The sequence below is a fragment of the Gavia stellata genome, chromosome 24 (genome assembly GCF_030936135.1).
Source record: "Gavia stellata isolate bGavSte3 chromosome 24, bGavSte3.hap2, whole genome shotgun sequence".
Taxonomy (NCBI): Eukaryota; Metazoa; Chordata; class Aves; order Gaviiformes; family Gaviidae; genus Gavia; species Gavia stellata.
Genome location: NC_082617.1, coordinates 12,917,483 through 12,938,339, shown reverse-complemented (window position 1 = coordinate 12,938,339; position 20,857 = coordinate 12,917,483). Strand labels below are relative to the sequence as shown.

At 42.5% G+C, this 20,857-nt stretch overlaps 1 protein-coding gene across 5 annotated transcripts in view; it reads right to left on the bottom strand.

Moving 5' to 3' along the window:
* PBX3 (PBX homeobox 3) overlaps positions 1 to 20,262 on the bottom strand; it is a 116,271-nt gene extending 96,009 nt beyond the window's left edge. For all 5 annotated transcript variants that reach the window (XM_059828696.1, XM_059828697.1, XM_059828695.1 and 2 more), the window contains exons 1-2: positions 20,066 to 20,262; positions 19,012 to 19,085 (exon numbers count right to left, since the gene is read on the bottom strand). In XM_059828696.1, coding sequence (XP_059684679.1) covers positions 19,012 to 19,085; positions 20,066 to 20,262 — 271 coding nt within the window. The remainder of the gene's footprint in view (positions 1 to 19,011; positions 19,086 to 20,065) is intronic.
* Positions 20,263 to 20,857: the final 595 nt, after the last annotated feature.

Sequence of the window (20,857 nt, the reverse complement as noted above, 5' to 3'; positions counted from 1 at the left end):
GTGACACCAGTTGTGTCACCAAAAGCTGAAAGCCACCACGGCAGCTGCTGAAGGTCTCTGGACCCAGACAGCAGCACCCACCGCTGAGAGAAAGCAGAGCCTCTTCGTGCTCTGAGACACGCTTGAACACAGAGCAGCTTCCTCTGCCCCAAACCACCACACCCAAACGAGGGTCCTGCTCTAATGAGAACGGCTCTGCTACCTGGAGAATATGTTTCAAACAAAACTTACAGCAAAGATTTCAGCATTTTTAATTCCTGAAGTATTTATGTATCGAAATGCGCTAAGACTCTTGACCGGCATATGAGGGGAAGGAACCAGGTTAACGTAAATGCAGAGCAACCGCCTGCCCAGGCTGAGATTTCCAGCGGTGACGAGGGGCCAGATCCGGACCTGGGAGGAGCCCAGCACTTCCCCGAGTGCCAGCAGCTCACACCACACCACAGGGGATGGTAAAGATGCTCAGCACGTAATTTCATAGCACCCATAAGAAGAGCCGTGGGAACAGCATTCTGCAGGTCACCGGGCCTTTTGAGGCTCTGTTATTAGGAATAATTTAAATTACAACTCTGTACCAATTTTTGAACAGGAATCTTCATTTTAAACTTTCATTTTTCTGGATGATAATAAAAATTAGCATTTTACTCTAAATAGACCATACCACAAAATACCTACAACCCGTTACAATCAATTTTTTTTTATTAGGGGAATGTGAATTGTGATGCCATGCTCATAACAGTTTTAAAACTGTGCTATTCTGAAGCTGTGTAGCCATAAGCACTAAAGGAGAGGATGTAAAATGTATGGTCTAAAACGAATATAAATCAATCATTATGACAGAAGTAGCACTTATTTGAGAGTCAGAAGTGAACAAAATATTCTGTGTCAGCAAAATGTCTCCTGTCAAAACCTGCTCTTTAAAATTTCACTACAATGTGCTGAGACAAATGTCCTTTGCAACTCCGTGTAAGGAAGCATGTTCTAAATCTTCATAATTCAAACCCTCCCTGTTTTCAGGCAAAAAAGCAAGCTGTAAACGGTTGTATATTCCTGCTGATGAAGTAAACACCGCGCTTCTAGCCATGGCAAGTGTCAAATGCTGCTGCCTCCGCCACCAGCGCTCGCCCGGGGCAGACGGCACCTCTGATCCACCCACCCAGGAAACCGCGGGGAAGAGGCAGCAACTGTTTTACCTGTTCTGCTCATTCCTTAAGAGTGAGTATTAAGCTCGTGGAGGTCAAATACCATCGAAATGAAGCCGTATGTTTGTACGTAAATCACTGAGGACCCTGGCACGTATCTCTCACCTGGGACCCGCGGGTCGCTGGGACCCGCGCCGCAGAGGCTTTATGCCGCGCACACCCAGGTGCCCGGCCGGGGCTCCTCTGGAGTCACACCAGCGGCTCTCTCTTCCCCCGCCACGACCCTCTCTGCCAGACAAGGTGCGGACGAGCGTGCCGCTGCGTCCCGTCCCGCTCAGAGATGCTCCACCACGGGCCAGTTCTGGTCAGTGGAGTATTCCTGACACACAGCGCTTCCTTTTCGGCAACCCTGACTTCAACCCTAGCAGGGTCCCAGCTCCCTTCAGCCCTCTCCCCGGGACCTCTCACCCACCCCCTCTATGCCTTTTTTAGTAGACTGTTTACCTTTGATTAAATTATAAATGTTTGAGCCCAGTTAAATCTTACCACTAAGCTATCCGGGCTAGCGTCGTCTTTTTTTCTTCCCCTTTATCCTTCCCAAATGCATCGCAAGTTCCCGAAGAGATCTGCATTATGTCACTCTTCAGTATATAAAATAAAGGGCATGCAACTAAATCAGATCTCCCTTCTTCCTTACTTGGGATGACAGCACAAGCTGAACGCTTTTTAACTGGTAATACTGTTGGCCAGGCTGCCGCTACCTTAAGCTATATAAATACCAAATTTAAGACTTCAAAAGGGTAAATTACTCCAATTTATGTCGTCATACTCATGAAAAAGCAACCTTTTACATTTTGACAACACTGGGGAAATAGATATTGGTCTTTGGAGTGTGTCCCACATTTCTGAGAAGGTGCAAATGTAACCAAGGTTTTACGTTTACCTTTTCAAAAGGAGAACCATCTTTTCTTTTTCAGTCATACATTTTAAACTGGACACAATCTGCCACAGAGTCTAAAAACGCAGTATTAAAGGTCTGGGATGCATTGCAATTTCTAAAAAATCAAACCCTGAAACAGAGCAGAGGACAAAGGCAAAGCAACGGCTGTTGGAAACAACCTCTTCCAACTCAGGATTCTATTTTTGCAACTGTGTACATTAAAAAACCTGTTTGAAGATTAAAAATGCATAAAAGCCAAAATTGACATTTATTTCCTGCAAAACAATCTATTTTTTCAGAGATAGTTTTTCCAAAAGATGATAAACTCCTTCTCCTTATGTTGTGCCTTAAGACATCATGTGCTTTTATCCCTTAGCGAAATATGAACCAGCTACTAGGCTGACAATGCCAAGAACCATGACAAAATGGATTATTAATGAGAAACTGATCTCCAGAACTCTATTAATTTATGTCTTCCTGTCGGATCCCAAAGATGTATCAGCCCTCTCACTCAAAGAAAAAAATGCCAACATTGTACTTTGTTTTAAAGTTCTGCTTAGATGAAGAATTCATTATCCAAAGCACTGTTGTGTTATTTCAGTCTTCTTGTAGAATAAAGATTCTTTATCAAATAGCTTAGAAAGCTGCTGACAAGCACCAGGATCTTGCAAAATATATTTACATCAAAAATTCAATGAGGAATCTTGGATTTTTAACCTTTTTTTTCTTTTCTCAGCAACACTCCTTGCCTCATTCTGACCTGTCAGCACTTCGGAAATGAAGACCATGAAATTCCCGCTGTAAAAACCTGAGAAAAAACTAACACGATGGTGAGCTTTTAAAATTCTTAATTATACTAATTATTCCACTGCGAAGTAAAATGATCTAACACGTACACAGAAGAAATCAGATTTCTTTGTCGAGCACAAACAGCAAACAGACATAAAATATCCTTTTAAGCCTCCGTGAAAAAAAGCTATCTAATCTATGCTTATCATAATATTTATGAAATAAAAAACAGAGAGGAAAAATTGCTGTAATGTACTCTGGGTGACCTCTGCTTTCGAGAGAGAATGAAAACAGCCTTTTGCTTTTCAATCCCCATCAAAGTGGAGTTAAAGGAGGGACAGCATTCCCTTGCTCACTGCCATTAATCATTGCTTTCTTCAAGCAAGTGCGTATTAATTTCTGTCATCCCAAACATCATCGAGTATTGTTACAGCACCGTTCACTCCTCATTCACCACCAGTTGTTACCAGTTTCCCTACACTGAGCAGAGACAGGGTGAATCGTGTGGATTTCAGTGTTAGAGGCCTTTATCCCTGGGGTGCTGACACCAATTAAGCCATTTCAAGAAGAAATGAGAACAGGCGCAACCCTTCTCTGTAACAAGAGCTTGCACCTAGCATTGGCAGGTTGCCATTCGCTGTTGCCTCGCACTACAAAAACACCCTGCCACATCCCCGGGAATTATACGGCGTGTTTACATTTCATCTTCGCAGCACCCTGGCACATTTTTGTAGATCTCCAGCACAAAATCCGGTGCAGAGGATTTCACCGCCACTTTCCAAATAACCTTCCCGGATATAAAAAGGCTTTAGGACGAGACTTAAAAACTAACCCAGCCTTTTCCTAGCGCGGTATTTTTTAATCAATTAAGGTGACTGTTGGGAAGAGCGCGCTGAAATAGTACTGGGAAGACGAGCTCTTGTTCTTTTGCTTAATTCCAGCACTAGACGCACACATAAGACAAATGACAACAATTTTACCATTGCAATATAACAGATACCCAAAATATGAAAATTAACTGCATCTTCCAGAATTATAATATCATTCAAGCTGACTAGCGCTAAGCATCCTTGCACTGCTGGCATTGCATCAGCTTGTGTTTGGGGGCCTGCAGGAACTAAAAAAAATGGCACATTTCAAAAAAGTTACCGCAAATCCTTAAAAATCAACACGTTTAATGAGTTTAATTAATATCATTTGTACATTGCTAAAGTGTGTGTAAAGATTTATCAAACTCTCTGGCAATATTGTTGATTTTTTCTGACCGCTTTAGATCCAATCATTCTCCTTGTTTTAGACATTTACATCTGCTTTTAAGTTTTTATGGTTGCCTGTTGGCAGGCAGCAAAGTGGAGCTGTCGATGCTGCTGCAGAATAATGCAAGGTTTGTTATGAATTAAATATTAGAAACCTTAACGCAGCGGCCAATAAGAATTATTTGCCTTATTAAAGCAGCAGAAGACGCTGATTAAATTTTCATTGCATTGCAGTCTTTTTCCCATTTCTGCTTTCAATTCATCATTCTAATGTATGAAAGCCTTGCCGAATAATGGCATGGGGACTTAATTTCTGGAATGCAAATATGGCAAAGAAAATACCATAAATACCCTCCCAGAAAACATTAAACAGTCAGTTCTAATTAAGTGAATACTAACTAAGTAAATATTCTCTTAAAGGAAAAAAAAATAACTCAAGATGTCAAGAATTCCAAGAAGGAAAGCGCTAGAAATACAGGCACACAAAAATTATATGGAGCTTTGATTATCTGAATTTCACAGGAGGGAACTAAGTATGTTTAAACAATTGAGTTTTCAGATACTCAAAGACATTTTTGTATTTATTAGTAAATATCAGAGAACACAGTCCCGTTTTGATTAACTGAGACTGTACTTCGTAGGTACTGTGAGTAAATATAGTGTAGTGCATGACAGCTGGAGCAAGACTGCTTTAAGTCAGGTGATCCAGATGTGTTAGTTTTATAAAGCAAAACATTTTAACACTACTCAGTTTACTGGTGTGGCACCTTTAAAAATAAAATTCCTTTAGGGGGAAAAAAAAAATCCTTCTCATGACAAAAAAAAGGTGAAAGGTATTTGGAAATGGAAGCTTGGCTGGAATACCAGTTAGCAATTTTACATCTGCACGATACGCAACTACAGGTATATTTAGGGAAATGGTCAAACAAAATCTTGTAATCGTGTGTCCTATACTGAAGGTTGTTCACATTTCTGCCTTAATGTGCATCAGGAAGAAAATGAACTTCAAGTATCCATTTCCCCTAGAGAAAATCTCTTCCCTGAAACTCTGCAACTAATGAAATGGGGATCTATAAATAGCAGCATCATTACCATGAGAGCACTTGCTTTGTACCAGTCTCTGCATCTGACCCTCTTTACACTAATAACTAGTAGACTTCAGTGTAATTCCTCTATAGGATGATCAATATTAGGACAGTTAAAATGTGATGTACATTTAAACCGTGGAGTATATTTACTTACCAAGCTTGCTAACACACAAGAACACACAATGTGATCTGGTACTGCCTTTCCCTGCTCACACGTATTACGGAGCTTCTTATTGTCTTAAATGAGATGAGTGCTGCTCTGTAACTTCTCTCTGATGTTATAGAGACATGCATTGTGACAAGACAAAAGCCATAACACACCTGAAATGTTCCCTGCTGAAATCTCTCTCGATGAACCTCATTAAAATGGTTACTCCATTCCAAATATTATCTACTGAAGCATTACTGCAGTAAACTCTTCCTTAAACTGTTGAATACAGTAAGTGAGCATTTAATCAGTAAATGTAATGATTTGGAAACGTGGTTTACTTCCAGTCAAAAACCAGTATTTTCCAATTGCAATTGATCATTTCAAAAAGTTAACCAGTATTTAATTTCACTGTTGGTTGTAAATTAAAGTATCCTAAAAGATAATGCGGTTCAGGAATCTAGGGGAAAAAAGGAACTATTTATTAGGTGTCTATGGAATCTTCTGCTACTGCATATAATTTATTGATACTGAGATATTTATGCTGCCCTTCATTAAAGGTAAATATTCAGTTACATTTGCATCTCCCACATACAAAGAGCTCAATTGTTCTGCTAATTTCATATCTCTTAAAATAAATATGATAAAACGTTCCAGTGGGTGGATGAGTTTAAAGGCTTTTATTCTCTGTGACAAAATTATTGATGACAACATATCATAAATGGCACTTACTCCATATACACATGTCACAAGAAAATGTAAAATATTAGAACAGTTATGCATGCAGGAACATTTACTTTTAAAATGAAAATATAACGTCCCAATTTTAAAAACCATGTGGTTAAATCAAGAGAATGCATATAGAGAAAAAAGAGGACATGAAATTTCACAAGTGCTTAAGCTGATTTTCTTTTTGCTTACAGGTACTATATGCGTACTAAAATTTGATTGACTTTATTTAAGCCACAAAATACACAGTCCACCAGCAAACTAAAGACAAATGGTGCAACCAAACAAAGCTTTCAGGAATGCTAGATGACTTCTCTGTCTCCCAAAGGTATTTGTTCAGTGGCTTTTTTTTTCCTGTTTGTTATCACCCTTTAACTTATTAAATATTAAAATAGCCCAGAAATCTGCATTTTATATCAAAATCAGCAGTCAAAGAGAGTAAAATGTATTTAGAGCATACTGGAATGGAAAATTGTGTTAGTGTGATTCAAACAGACTGTACCTCTGCGGGAATACATTATTGTCTGTTATAGGCAGTACTGGTGGAAAAATGTTTGGAACACATTACCAGTATGGAGACTTTCATGTTACAATCTTTTTTTAATCATTCAGACATACCTCTGAGAGCCTAAAAAGGGATTATTGCAAATATCACGGTTTTTTGTAATTTTAATACGATTAATATTATAAGACACACAAAGATATTTGAAAGCAAGGATTTAAGAGAAATAAGCTGAGTGAGTAAAGCTTGTAAAATGTAATCAACATCATATTAAACTATTGGGCGGCAAAGGTTGCAATTTAAGGAAAGCAAGGCAGAATTCTCAGCAAATGTGTGGGGATAGGTAACGGCATTTTTACCAGGGCTTAAAAAAAAAAAGTATTTCTTGATCCGTGCCAGCAGCTAAACTTTCAGGCATATTTGCAAATAAAACCGCAATGACGACTTCAGGTCCACGGTTTGCCCCTTCACGTGGGCCCGAGACGGAGGAAGAGGCAGGAGCTGGGCGCTTCCCGCAGCCGGGATTTGGAGAATTTCAGAGTTAAATAAAGCAGATTCGTAAATGGCAGGATCCTCTCAGCAACGACGTGGTTCTTGCTCTGAGGCAGCCGATGGAGCAGAGCTGCTCAGCGGCACTTGACAACAGCAGTGCTCCCACAATTGTAACCCTCAAATCCAATCAATCGTTGCTCTTTGCATTTCAAGCAGCTCCTGGCTGCCACTGCCTGAAGATAACTATTTTACCACCTCTGTCATGCCTAATTAACAAGTCAGATGTACAATTTAGAAATTTTGCAATTAACCTGCTAAAATATTGCTGGAGGATGCTAATTGTTATGCCAGTTGCCATAAAAGCTCATTTGCATAACTTATGTGTGAAAAACAATTATGAGCGGCGTTCACAGACGCGGTCCACAAACTGCTCCTAGCTACGGATGAGAGGGCCACAAAAACACTTAATTCATTGCCCACAAAATTATGTTCCCCCTTTTCTTAAACAGCATCTGTTTTGTGAAGCTATATTCATAGAAAATCCCCAAATCAACAATTAGGAGCATATGTAAATGTGCGATTACAGTTCTTTTTCTTCCATTGACAAGTTCCCCTTCCCGTGCGCGATGCCGGCTCCCCGCGCCCCATCCGTCCCTGGCGCCCGCGCCGGCAGCACCGGGCACTGCCAGGGAGCCGCCAGCCCGCCGGCAGCCGCGCTCCGCCGCTATCGGGTCCGCGCAGCGGATCACTGGGGGCCACTTTAACAACAAAGAAGCTAAAGTCAATTGTTTCTTCAGTGAATAGGCTTCTGTTCTTCAGCATATATTTACCCAGGCGTTCAGGGCAGATTTTTACCATTAAATCGGAGTCTGTAGAACATGGTTGTTGTACAAATATTTACATTAGTGCTGACCACAGCCTTATTGCGGCACTCGGAGAGAACAATATTCCCAGCTCTGTCACCCCGTTTTGGAGGCCCGAGTCTCGCTCTCAGCTACAAAGCCGAGATCGCCGCTCTCCCTGTTTGCACGTGCAGAGCAATAAGCTAATTTCATCAGACATTACGGGCTGATGCACGGCATTTTCATCAGGCCCCACCGTGCTACGCTTTTAGGGTGGAAAAACAAATGCCCATTTTTTGTTTCAGGGAAAACAGGACGCGGACTGTGTGTTATTTCGGGTTCCCTGTCAAGCAGGCAGTTTGCTCAGCAAGTGCTCATAGCCCATTGAATATTACTAAACTAAGTAAGAACTCTAGTCTGGAGCCCCACAAAATGCAGTCGTACGGTTCAGCACCAATGACATCACGTTGTTACGCAGCAAGACGATGTTGCCTGTTCCTCTCCAAAATATTAGAGATTTAAAAGTTACATAACAATCACGGTGATTAAACAGCAGCTGTTATGATAATCAGTCAGTAAAAGGAAATTGATTTGTTTAGTACTAGCAACTACAATATTATTAGACTCTCAGTATATTGAAAGGAAGAAATATTTCCTTTATTGAACACAAAATGCCATAAATTTAGGTAAACCGAAATTAGTTCATGTAATACACTGACATCCAAGAATTTATGTATATAGAGTCTATCATTTAATTTTCAGACATTCAATTTCTATACTTGGTCACAGTCAAAAGGTCAAGAACCAACAAGTCAATAAGTTCCCAAGCTCCACATCAATATCACGTCACTGCCCTAACAAGTGGAGAGGAAGTAAGAAATAATTCACAAAAAAATCCTCAGCTGCATATGGAAGGTGAAATTTCCCCCACCATCCCGCATGAGCGCTGGGCGCCCAGGGAGCCGCCAGCAGTGCCGAAACCTCGGCAGCCCCGCAGCCCCGGAGCCGGTGGCACTGGCGGGACCCGGCAGGGCTGCGGTACCCCACACCCAGGTGGACGCTCTGCCGTCCTCAGGCTTTCTTTCCCCTCTTCCCTCCTCACCCGGTGCAACAAAGGAAAGAAATACGAGGTAGAAAAACTGATAGTTCCCACTCTATTTGAATAACAAGTGAAATCCTAAAAATACCTCCACTGCATGTTATTACCAACTGTATCACCAGGTTTTATAGTGACAGGACTGTGCTATAATTTCTGAGAAAACCTCGGCATAAAGCTCCATAAACCCAACCGCTCCTGTAATGTATCACCTTATCTAGTGCACAATCATTTCCACAACTTTTCATGTTAGTATAATTTGTTCAAAAATGGTAATAAATACATCCTTGAAGTCAAATAAGAATCATTGCACAATCTACTGTAACTTGTTCTTACTAGTGACAGTTAATCATGCTACCAGGATCTCACATGAAAGAAAATAAGCAAACATTCGGGTGTTCTGTAATTGCAAACCTCACTAAAAGCACACTTCCTTCTTTAATCAACAAATATATGAAAGCATGCTTTAAATACCCTTTCAAGTGTGCCATCCTGCCTGTGAACCGCTATCACTAAGGAAAAGCAGGGATCCCCATCTAGGGTGTGAGCAAACGGTCTCTTTCTGTACTAAGCAAACTAACTACCAAGTCAGAAAACCCCGATACCCTTTTGCTAGAGGTCTAACCGTGAATTAAGGAAACAAACATTCCTAATTAAAGCCAAGAAAAGTAGAAGTCTAAGGAAAGCCTAATCTCTTCATCTCCAGGAGGTAAGACTCCACTTAGGCTCACCGTGATTGGAATAAAGTGGATACTATAAATACTGCTAATAGATTACTTCTTACGTAACAATTTTAATTACAGCAAATACTCGATCAAATTATTCCAACACATAGCACCAACTTAACACAATCTTCACAAAAAAATCTGCTAGATAATATTGCCATCTTAAAGACAGCAAACGCGAGCTCTTGCATTCACTTCAGTGAGGTGGCAGCCGAGCCCCGGGTTTGCTCCCGCCGAGGTCCCCACACCTCTCCTCACGGGAGCGGGAGGAAGGTTTTTTCTTCTCCAGTCAACAGCAGCACCAGGCGTCAAACCCAGAAATGCCAGGCCTTCATCTCCAGCACCCTCTCCTCCCGAAACAAGGCCATCAGGGGTCTACTGCTACTGCGAAAGTTAAGGTTGGCCAGAGAACATTCTCATTGTTTAGTTCTTTTGTTCAAGAATGTGAAACTCAAAATTAGCAGCTGGAGACCAGTGATGCTTTCTTTTGCTTTCTGTGAGAACAGATTTTGCAGTTCCAGGTGCTGCTTTGTTCTTCCCAGAATCAAAATGGTTCACTATGATAACTGAAGTTGTTGGGTTATAAATTCCTGATCGGATTCTTTGGGCCAACCAGTTCAGGAGCTCTTGGGAACTAAGGATAACCAGGGACATCACGCTTTAAATGAAAACTGCCCCGCGGACTCTTTGTTGATGAAGAGCAGGGAGGGTGGACGGAGAGGGCTCGCAGCTCCCGAGCACAAGGGACAGCGGGCAGGGACCCGCAGCGCACGTGCCGGTTGTCCTGCGCTGACATGAAAACCCCTGTGGCTTCGGGGAAACCGCGGTGGTTGGTGTCTTATGTGGTTCATGTTAAAAATTTCCCAACAGTGATAGACTTCAGCTGGCAGGATCAGGGAGACCATGTGCATCTAGCATGAACAGCCCCCGCACGGAGCTCTGGGGCATTTTTTTTATCCTTTTTCCTTTCTTTTAAATAACTATTGGGGCTCATAACAAGCACTGTCACTCTAGCACTACTCCCCTGATCGACTTTGCCACAACAATCTGTGGAGGAGATGGGCACACAAACAGCAAACATTCTGCAGGCACTCAAGCAAAGAGGACTAGAGAGGCTTGGGTCGGTTTTGTTTTGGTTTTATTTTTTGATAAATTTTTGTTCCATTTCCAGAATTACTTCTCTGATTTTTTTTTTTTAAACAGTATTATAAAAAGAAAACTAACCACAAAACTGTAGTCAAGCAACTCCGAGGCTGAATAAAAACCACACACACAAAAAAAAACCCACCAGGAAAATCTGAACTAAACCAGAAACGCTCGTCTTTGAGTCATCCTGGAGTGTCCTAATACTGCAGAGGTCTCAGCACAGTGATCTTACGTATCATATATGCTCTAATAAATAGGTTCAATGAGTTGAGTTAAGGGCAGAGTTTAACTATTAACTCCAAATTTCCTCGCTCTTATGGCTGTAAGTCAATCCCTTAATGTTACTTTAACACAGTTTCTGGCAGTTGAATAAAATCTATGGTCAATATTACAACCCTTCCTTCCTAAACGAAGGAAAATATACGTGTGATTTACATAAGAAATGATGGGAAATGCTGTGAGTGAGCGGGGCTGATAAACGTCCAAGGCCCCACCGTCCAGGAATCCGAGCCGGCCATTTGACTTCAGCTGGTCGGGCCCTCATTATCCCAATGCCAAAACCAGCAGAACTGGCAAAAATACCTCCACGCAGATACAGTTCTCAGCACAGGAGCAGTTAGCAGTCAGAGAGGTTATAATACAAAGCTGTAAGATATATCTAAAATAATACCACAAAAATCAGATGACACAAAGAATTCTAATACTTTCCTTTTGTTAAGATACAGTAACTGAGAATACAATGAAATTCTTCATGTTCAGTATCTCCCATTAGATCAATTAATATTCAGAGAAAGGCTTTAACATGAAGTTTAAATAATCATAGAAGGAGAAAAAGAACCACCAATGTTCTAGAAGCTTCTCTAGACCTTTCAATCAATTTTATTTATATGCAAAACCAAGAGAAACTCAGAAAAAACAAAGCTCCTCCTGATGCTAAAGCTCTCAATTTACTGACAGGCAAATGGCTTCATGCTGCCACTTAATCTCATTTCTTGCATAATGCCCTCTAATTAGCATATCAAAGTGAATTAATACTTCTAGGGCATTAGCAATGGGAAAATCTGCTCCAGGCTTCACAATAGCAGTTAAGCAAGAGCCAAGAAATCCTCAAAAACACCACAAACCACTTTGCATTGCAAAACTGTTCAATTTATTTATCCTCTCTCTCTAAACACTTTTACCGCACACTGTTTTACTACTGTTCACCAAACAAAATGATAATTGCCAAAGTTACCAGCATCTGTAATGCCTGTTTAGAATCTTAATTTAGATTGTATACTGGAGATGTCTAGATGCATCATTGACCCTATCATATACAACAGGATATACTGAAAAACCGTTGTTCTCCTAAAAAAAGCAATCAGGATAATATTGTTAAATTCCATTTTCCACTTACAATAAATAATTAGAAATTAAATGATATATGAAAAAGCCACCTGCTGGACAATGAGGAATGAGAGATTAGCTTTAAATGTTGATGCATGACTTAAGTATAGCAAAAGGTTTGACCTGTAAACACATGATACAAAACCACCCCCCTTTCCAAGTGATTGATTTGTAGGACGCATGATATTCAGTGATTCATATATTGTTACAAGTTCGTATGACAGTGCAACATGCATTGAACTGATCGTTAACAAAAGAATTTAAAGTAAAATACCTAAAATAGTATGAATTGAAGTAAGCGCATAATGATCTTTACTATATGTTTTTATGCAAAACATGCTATTTTTATCCAATTCCTGAAGCAATAAACACATTATAGCTGTTACAATCAGACACCAGACTATTTCTTCTTTAAAAAATATTTTCAGAATCTACTTTCAACCAGAGGTCACTTTGCAAAATATAAACCATAATTTATAAACAAGGACTAAAAAACCCGGAAACTTCACCATCTTAGAGCTCCCCATCAATATTTAAAAACAGAAAAAGAACATTGGGGGGGGGGGGCGGACACACCACACCCAAACCAACCCCAACACTAGTACACCCACCCTAAACCCAAGAAGGGGGCTGGAGCACCCACGGAAGGCTAGTAACAAAGAGTAGAAGAAAATGCCAAGGTCAGTGGGGTTTTCTACATTTCTGTTTGCAACATGAAGGGGAAAAAAAAAAAGTATGGGAATAACAAAATAAATTGTGGTGGATATTCACCTAGTACTTTGAGCCTTCCTAAAGAATGTGCACTATTGAAAAATACATAGCGTTAAAGTACCAGGCTTCGCTTCCTTTCATATTTAATTCTCTGTTACTTCCACTGTAAAGAGAGCATTATGGAGGAGCTCTAATGTCCAGCTGAGAAGCACAATTCATCTGTTTGGCTGATGAACTACTCCAACTTTATAAAAGCATGAACTATAAGAGCTGACAGAAACTTTAATAATTTATATTAAATATTGATGTGAATTATTTACTCCATTCATACTTAAAGACATGAATTGCCTACCAGAGAAAAGCAAATGTGACAAAAGGTCAACATGATGGTGAAAAAAGGCAGGCTGTGTCAGGCGTGTGTTATCTGAACCATGCTGATCACCTTGATAAGCGAATAGCATTAAACATGACTGCTGAGAAAACAAACAAAGCATTCTTCTCAGGGTGTCAATTCATGGAATACAAACAGCTACATCTAATTCTACCAATGATACCAGGACGGGAAAACTCCACTCGGGGCTCCGCTGGTTTGGACTCACTAGTGCACAGATTCAGTATTCATTCCTGCTATTCATAAAAATATTCATCGAACCGTCATATGCTTGATGTGCAAGGAATTGAGAAACAGTCTAAAAACTGACGACAGATACAAACAGGACTCTCTCGCGCTCTACTATATAATTATTAATATTGCCTTCATATGTATTTAAATATTATGTTACATTTGTAACAATTTAGTATGTCTAATTCTGCTTATATCTGTCTACGGTAGACTGCAAATATCATTATATTAATGTTTCACACAAATCAATATTTAAATTGAAAAAAGACAGCATAATATCCGTATCATACAACTTTTTCATTGAAAGCTGTAGGAATAGAGCTTGATAAATGTGTTAAATCCTGAAAAAAAAAACAGAAGGGACTCTTTTGCATTCACTCCATGGTATCATAATAATTTATCTTTGAATGCAAAAATTCCTTAACTTACAACAAGCATCCTAAAATACACCACACAGTAACTCATATAAATTAGTATTTTCAGATAAGCAAGCAGATGTGTCAAATTCAAAAATAAAATGAAGGACATGAAAAATAGGTATAAAATAAAATAAATCCCTGCTCCTAGTTAAATTAGTATTGACAAGTAGGTCCAAATTTATCCTCTACGGAGGGGGGGGAGGGGGGAGGAAAAGATCTGGAGACACCGATCCTGGTAATCAACATGGAAGATTGTTATTTAAATATAGGAAGGAGCACTAACAATGGTAAGGGCTAAAGGTACGGTGCAGTTACAGGTTCTGTAAGACTAAGTATCATGAATTTCTCTAATGAAAATAACCACCAAAGCCGCCTGTTTTCTTAACCAGAGAAGTACCCTGTTAGAAATCCACCGAAGAAATAGAATTTTGATAATGAATGTGTTTGAAACAGATGACCAAATGACAATCAAGATACTTTATTCAATTTATTTTTTCCTAGTAGGACATTTATGAAGAAAAGCAATGTCATTGCCATAAGGACAGTGCAAATGACCTAACATTCGACTGCACATCATCGTTTGCAATACATTTGCTGACAATTTAAAAAAAAAAAAAAAAAAAGATTCGAAAGTATAACCAATGGTTCAGTGAAAAATCTTGGATACTGAAGCATAAGAAAGGAAACAAAAGCTAAACAATTTAAACTGAAGAAAATATGTACGCACATAAATACACAAGGCTTACTTCCTTGTGTAGTCAGGGGAAATCAAAAATATGTATTTAGCAGCTTGAAAAAAACACCAGGACTGCACATAAATATTTTAAATAGCTAAACAGAGTAACAATAACATCAGAGCTGATATTTAGAAAATAGCTAACATACATACATACACACACATATATATGTATGCCATCAGTGCCGTTTCATTGTTCCATTTGAATCCTTTAATGTTCAGACAGCATTGCTAGGATTGCGTATTATTATATATTATTGCAAGTTGTTGGCACTAAATGATCGTTTACAAAACCTGAAAAGTTGAAATTTGTGCAACGCAAGGGAAGAGTCCTGTGATTCGTTTTTTAAATAACCACAGTGAAGAAAGGGGTTAACATTTTCAAATTCTGTCAGCAGACAAGGCAAAAAGCAAGTCCTTCTCAAAGGAGTTACCTAACAGGCGGTTTACAGATTTTGCAGCATATTGACAAGGGGCGTTCTTAAAAGAGTTGGGCCATTTTCATCAATAAGGAGCTCTGCAGCAAGTAAAGGCACGATACAGCCCTTTAATCATCGGAATGGCTATTTACAGTTGTAGCAACAAAAATAAAGGTTTTAGCTTACATGGCGAACAGCAAGAAATTAACCCCGTGGTTAACGTCGCTATTTGTCTGGTTTTCTTTTTTTTTTTCTCCCCCCCCAGTCTTTAAAACAAAATTCTGCACAAGGGGAGAACGTTCTTAATGAACATTTTCCTGCTCTCTCTTTAGACATAAAAAATAGTTCAACCAGCCCAACCAGCCAAGCAGGCCTTTCTCTTCCCCTGCGGACACCTCCTGCAGTCGAGAAGTTCATTAAGTTTTATGATCTTCCCAAGTCAGTCCTGCTTATAAGCCTCACAAAGGCCACAAATCTGGCAAACCATCATGTATGCCATTAGGCTTTACTAGTAAATGAATGCTATTTAGGGTTTGTGCTGACAGTAAATTAGGGTTTGGTTGGCAGCTATCACTGTTTCTGTTGGACTTACAGAAATAAATAAATAAATGTATACGCGTACGCATATACGCACATGCATTCGGACATTCTTAGAAACGTCGTGTTCCTATCGATACAAATGATTTTTAAAGACAAAAAGCCAAATCATCTATCAACACAATCCAGGACCTAATAATATGTCATTCCATTGGGAAATAATTGCAATTCCCTAACCATTTTAAGACTGTAAGAATTAATACATTTTCATTTCTATCTCCATGAGAATAACCAGTACCTCAGGTATAGCAACGTCCTAATGGAGGCTTAATCAAATTACAAATCTGAAGGATTTTTAGTCAGTAGAAAAGACCTATTAAAAAAAACAAAGGCGCAAATCAGTTTTTGATCCCTACCGCTAAGAAGACAGACTGTTACGCAGGTATGCAACAGATGTGGAGCGCGCACGAAGAATGCAACTTTAACACTTCCCAGCGACACCTCGGAGAATGGGTAAAATACAACAAAACAGAGTCAACAGGCTCTCACTTGCTTATCTTCGTATTTTATTGGAGGGGCTTCAGTAGAACTTTGGGTATCATTTTTCTTTGAACTAATTAAAGAAATAAGTGGCAGTTTCTTTATGAAAACCATGCTACCTGGTGGTTGCCTCTAAGAATGCACGTATCTATTAATATCTGTAAAGCTCTTAAATGCATTATGCAGCACTTTTTAAAATGTTAAAATGTTAAAAAAGAAATGTCAGGCTAAATTCAGTAAGCTCAGTGATTTGCTTTGTAGATGGTAAATACCTCGCAGGAAAAAAAAAAAAAAGAAACCTTCAGCTCCTAACCCTAAGTGAGACAGAGAGAGAGGCTTTTAAAAATGTGATGCATTCATTAACCCTTGCGGGAAAGGGATGGAGTTGCTCTACCTAAACTGAGGCTTCCTCTACGTGTTCTCTCCCACCAGTCTCACAAAGTCCTCGCTGACTGTACTGAAAGCTACTAAAATATAAAAAAATACATAATTCAATATAAAAATTACTTAAATATTGCATTACTTATTTCAGAACAGACATGACTGCAATTACACTTTAGGTATAGGCTACAGTCCCCCTCCTCACCTCTCGTCCTCCTCACAGAAAAAGGTAGCGATAAAGCCATCACGGCAATTCCCACTGCCAACACCAAGCTAAACTTTGGTTCTGATTAAAAAGAATTCAATACCGGCGCATGACCCAGTTGCAGGCAGATTTAAGTACTCGGACCAGAAGACAATGCAGAGTACCGGGGGGGGGGGGACACACGACGATGGACCCGGGGGGGGGACACACGACACGGACACCTCTGCTTTAACTGCATCTCAGACAGTTCACCCTTCCAGTTCAGAATTGCTTGAGCTGTTTCCTACGAAAACAGCTTCCAGAAAATATGCTGGGATTTATTTTCACGTTTTCTTTGCTTTAGCACGGTAACTAAAGCCTACACAGACATTTCATCCCAACTGGGAGACCCTGAGTGAAGGTCCCCCTCCGGGAACAGGTTTTGGTGGGGGTGTGGATTCATCTCCATCAATCACCCGGTGCATTAATCCTGTCCCTCCTGTGCTGCCGGGCTGGCAGGATCTTGCCTTTGGGCAGGCGGACGCCTTCACTCTTTGTTGGCTCTGAGCGATTTCACAAAAGAGATAACTTGCAAACTTGGCTCGACTACTTGCAGCACAAAGGCAGGATCCCAGCTTACAAGTTATCACTGAACCACCCCGAAACGTTTCAGACCACAAAGTCTCTTGTCAGGTTCCCTCTCACCTCCGAGACGGCGGTGGCCTCGCCAAACGCCCTCTGCCAGTAATCCCCGCGGCTGAAAGGACTCGGGTTGTTCTTCGCAGCTCACCTCTGACATGCGGTTGACTATACTTTCCTTTCAAAACAGTGAGGCTAAGCCCTCTGCAAATAAAGCGATCGCAGGACCTGCGCCTGCCTCCTTAATTGAAATCTGCCTGCTGCAAAATGTCTGAACATCGAGGGCAGGTCGCTTGGCTGGCTCCGGAGCAGGACAGGCAGAAAGTTTAGGGAAAGGCAGAACACAGGCACGAAGACGGACGGAAAGGGGTTACGAGCTGATCGAGGCAGAACGTAGGTAGGTGGGGAGGGAGGGCAGAAGGGGGATCATTCCCCTTACCCCGGGTAATATAATGCAATATAAAGCAGAATCAATCTTAATATTCACAACACAGTCAATACCCTAGTGCTTAGCTGTCAGCAGAATCTGAAGTGGATCCCCGGTAGCAAAGAAACCCTTGGACATAAAGCGCCGTAATTTACTGAGAACTCTGCACTTTCAGGCTGCTCGGCTGAGATTTGCAATGATTTCACGTTGGTTGTTTTCGCCTATAGTCTTTATTTTTTCAGCGTGCAATTAAGGGGCATGTGCTTGAGTATCACATGTAGCTAAGAAGCCAGCCAATGCATGTATTTCTTTTTAAAGCCAGATCATAATAAAGGTTCTTATGCTCACGATACAAAGCAGAATACTTTGCAAATTTTCTTCTTTAAAAAACAAAAAAAATTCTCTGTCAATTCAGTGATGCGAAAGAATTGCAAAAAATCCCCTAAAATGCCTCTAAAAAACCGGCAGAGTTTACGAGTCTCGCATTAATGCAGAAAACCGGTATTTTTTGTACTTTCGCGATGACATCTTTTGGCATTTAAAGCACGATCGCCCGAGAGCAGCTCGGGCCTCGCTGCGCCCCGCAGCAGCCGGGGGCCAACGCACCCCCCGCCCGCCGCTCCTCGGGGCCGCGGCCCAGCTCCCCTTCCCCCGCGCGGCCCGAGGGCTCTGCCCTCCCCAGACCCGGGCACCGCACGCCCTCGCAAAGTTTATCGTCCCCGCCGAGTGCTACGCATCCCGGGGAGGGGGAAAAAAAAAAATGACGTGAGGTAACACGGCTCTGACAAGTACTCTGCGAAGTGTCCTGAGGGCAACACCGGCAGCCCGGGCGCGAGCGGGGCAGCGCCGGAGCTGTGAGGAGAGCGGCGGCGGGCTCCGCACCGCGCCATTTCACAGCCAGCCCGGCAGCCCGAGCGGGCCGGGCCGGGCCCTCACCGCGGCGGGGCGGGCCGGGGCCCCAGCGGGCAGCGCGGCCGGCGGTACCCGCCGCCCCGGTCCGGCGGCGTGGGGGGCGGCGGAGGGCCGGCCCCGGCCCCGCCGGCGGGCAGCGGCGGGTGGAAGGAAGGAGGGCTCAAGATGGCTGCGGCGGCGGCGGCGGCGCGGGCGGCCCTTACCTGTTTTCTCCTTGATCTCGCAGAGGACACTGAACAAGGCGGGTTTCATCCTGTGGCAGTTCAGTGCGTGTTTCCTGAAAGAGAGCAGAGAACAAGCGGTTAACGCGGCGTTTCGGCAACATGGCGCCTTCCCGGAGAAGGAGCCCCGTCTCCTCGTCGTCCCCCCCTCTCTCCTTCCCTGCGCGGCAGCCCCGCGGCCCGGCGACAGGAGCCAGCGGTCGGTGCCTGCCGGCGCCGGGCTGCCGGGCCCGGAGGGGCGGGCGGGGGGGGTGCGCGGGGCCGGCGGCCGGGGGTCCCTCGCCCAGCCGCGGCTGCCGGGTCTCTCGTTCCCTCCTTCCCTCTGACTTTTATACCGAATTATCTTTGTGCAAATGCCGCCCGGCCGAGGGGTATAAATCACACCACACCCCCCCCGGTACGATCCGTCCTGCGATATTATAACTGATTTATTAAGGGGATTGGGGGGGGGGGGGGACTTGCAGAGTTAACATTCTTTGTTTTTGTATTTACTGTGATTTAAAACAGCCAGGGTGTGGGTTTTTTTTTTATTCCCCCCCTGCAGCAATATCTTGTCGGGTTTGTAATTCATCTGCCGCCACTTCGGGGGCAGGGAGGCAAGAAAAGAGAGAAAGACAGGGAAAAAGTTGCGCTCCGCGGGAGAGCGCAGAGCCGCCCGACGGACGGACGGAGGGGCGGGCGGACGGACGGACGGACAGACGGCGGCTCTGAGGCCGGTGTCCGCCGGACAGTGTCCAACGGGATCGGGCAGGGATCAGCCACAGCCTCCCGCGCACCGGAGCGACGGCGTAAGCGTCGCATAGCTATATATTTATTATCTCGAGACATTTTTTTAAAAGCAACATTAAATAGCAACTTTGGCTCTGCCTTGGCTGCTTGCAATTCCTCCTACGGCACCAAGAAGTTGCTCTAATTGTGAGACTCCGGGTCTCCGCAGAGGAGCAGGAAGGAGAGAAACAAAAACCACACACACACACGAAAAAAAAAAAAGGGGGGGGGGAAATAAAGAGACAAGGTTTAATTAGACGAAACCAACTTTGCTTGTGCCTCATCCAGGCTTTGGTCAGTGATGGTCATGATCTGATGGAGGATGTCGCCGATGTCCTGCTTCCTGCCGTCGCCGTCTGCCCCTTCGTGTCCGTGGGGAGGAGGCAGGGCCATGCCCCCCTGCACCGAGTGGCCGGCCAGGTTGACGCCGGCCAGAGTCTGCAGCATCCTGGACTGATCGTCCATGCCTCCGGCCGCGGCCCGGGCCGCGCTGCGGGGCGGGAGGAGCGCGGGCGCGGGGCGGGAGGAAGCGCCGGTCAGCCGCTGCTCCTGAAGTCAGTCTGTTCCTGACTCCTCACTTGGCTCTTGCACACACACACCAAAAAAAAAAAAAAAAAAAAAAAGGAAAGGGAAGAGGAAGGCCAAACAAAACAACAACAACAACAAAAAAAATCAGTATTTGTGTTTTGACGGGATCTCAGCTGTTTATTCCACTCTCTTCTCCTTCCCCGGGCAGTAAATCACTCTCTTCTTTAGTTACAATCTTCTTTCATCATCATCATAGTTGTGGCTTGGATAAATGAGTTGATAAGGTTTCTCTGCAGTTTTCCTGGTACAATCTTCCTCCAAAGCTTTTTTTTTTTTTTCTTTTTAATTTTTATTGTTGCTTTTTATGTCTTTCCCCACTTGTCCAAAAATCTTCTTTGCAAAAAGGCAAAATTAAAAAAAAAGAAAAAATACAAAATCGAAAAACTCGCTTTCAAATCCTTCAGAAGTTAGGAGGGTGGCAAACAGCAAAAACCACAACAAACCAGGCGAACACCCCCACCCCCAAACTGCA